We start from the raw sequence: 1,452 nt of genomic DNA on the forward strand, positions 1-1,452 counted from the left end.
GGGAAGGGAAGCTTAACACCTACTCACTGTGTCCGGAATCTTCTGTATCGTCCCTTCATCCAGGAAGGTCAGCATCAGGCCCAGCGAAGTGACCGTCTCGATTGTCCAGTTCGAGGGGTTTCTGGGGGTGGGGGGGATGTCGAGGGGTATTTTGGGGGGAGGTGTGGTGGGGGCGTGGGGGGGTATGTTGGAGAGGTACGAGACAGAACAAGAACCAGGAAGGGAGCCATTAGAACCCAGCAAGAACCCCCCGAGTGACCACTCGGCCCGAACAGCAGCCGGCACGGGCGGGGGGTGGGGCACATTCGACCCCTCGCTGGCTCAGGGTGGGGGCTGGTCTGCTCGAGGCTCGACACCCCACCCTCCCCGACCTCTCCCCCCTCCTCAGCCTCCTCAACTCTCACCCACCTCCTCACTCTCCCCCACCTCTCCCCCTCCTCACTCTCCTCCACCTCTCACCCCCCCCCCACCCTCCCCCTCCTCTCCCCCTCCTCACCCTACCCCACCTCTCCCCCTCCTCACTCTCCCCAACTCTCACCCCCGTCCGCACCCTCCCCCTCCTCTCCCCCTCCTCACCCTCCCCCACCTCTCCCCCTCCTCACTCTCCCACAACTCTCACCCCCCTCCCCACCCTCCCCCTCCTCTCCCCCTCCTCACCCTCCCCCTCCTCTCCCCCTCCTCACCCTCCCCCACCTCTCCCCCTCCTCACTCTCCCCAACTCTCACCCCCCTCCCCACCCTCCCCCTCCTCTCCCCCTCCTCACCCTCCCCCTCCTCTCCCCTCCTCACCCTCCCCCACCTCTCCCCCTCCTCACTCTCCCCAACTCTCACCACCCTCCCCACGGTCTCCCTCCTCTCTTGCCCCACCACCTCTCCCCCCCTACCTCCCGCTCTCCCCCACCAACCTGCACCCCCACTCACCCACCCACTCAGGGAGAGACTGACCCGAGGCTGCTGGTGATTTTGGAGGCCAGGCTGGCGGGGGCCGAGGCGTGGAATTGCCGGCACTTGCCGAAGTGGGGGGCGGCGGAGGCGAAGGTGCTGCCCGGGATCTGGGAGATGTTGGTCGCGGTGAACTCACACACCACCGTCCCCAGGGACAGCAGGTCGGTCTCGTTCAGATCGGGAACGGCTTTGTTCTGCAACGAGAGGCGGGGGGGGGGTTAGGTACAGGGTAAAGCTCCCTCTACACTGTCCCCCCGCTCCCCCGACCAAACCCTCCCCAGGGACAGCACGGGGTTAGGTACAGGGTAAAGCTCCCTCTACACTGTCCCCCCGCTCCCCCGACCAAACCCTCCCCAGGGACAGCACGGGGTTAGGTACAGGATAAAGCTCCTCTACACTGTCCCCCCTCCACCCCCCCACGAAACCCTCCCCAGGAACAGCACGGAGTTAGGTACAGGGTAAAGCTTCCTCTACACTGTCTGCCCGCACCCGCCCCCCCCCCCCACCT

General features: G+C 66.3%; 1 protein-coding gene across 1 annotated transcript in view; it reads right to left on the bottom strand.

The window, feature by feature from the left end:
- Positions 1 to 1,138, bottom strand: part of LOC125449730 (uncharacterized) — a gene marked incomplete at its 5' end in the record, with an annotated part of 23,168 nt that extends 22,030 nt beyond the window's left edge. The window contains 2 exons of the mRNA XM_059644391.1: positions 28 to 121; positions 945 to 1,138. Of these exons, the coding sequence (XP_059500374.1) occupies positions 28 to 121; positions 945 to 1,138 (288 nt within the window). The remainder of the gene's footprint in view (positions 1 to 27; positions 122 to 944) is intronic.
- Between the last annotated feature and the right edge of the window lie 314 nt (positions 1,139 to 1,452).

The sequence above is a fragment of the Stegostoma tigrinum genome, unplaced genomic scaffold, assembly GCF_030684315.1.
Source record: "Stegostoma tigrinum isolate sSteTig4 unplaced genomic scaffold, sSteTig4.hap1 scaffold_783, whole genome shotgun sequence".
NCBI classification, from domain to species: Eukaryota; Metazoa; Chordata; class Chondrichthyes; order Orectolobiformes; family Stegostomatidae; genus Stegostoma; species Stegostoma tigrinum.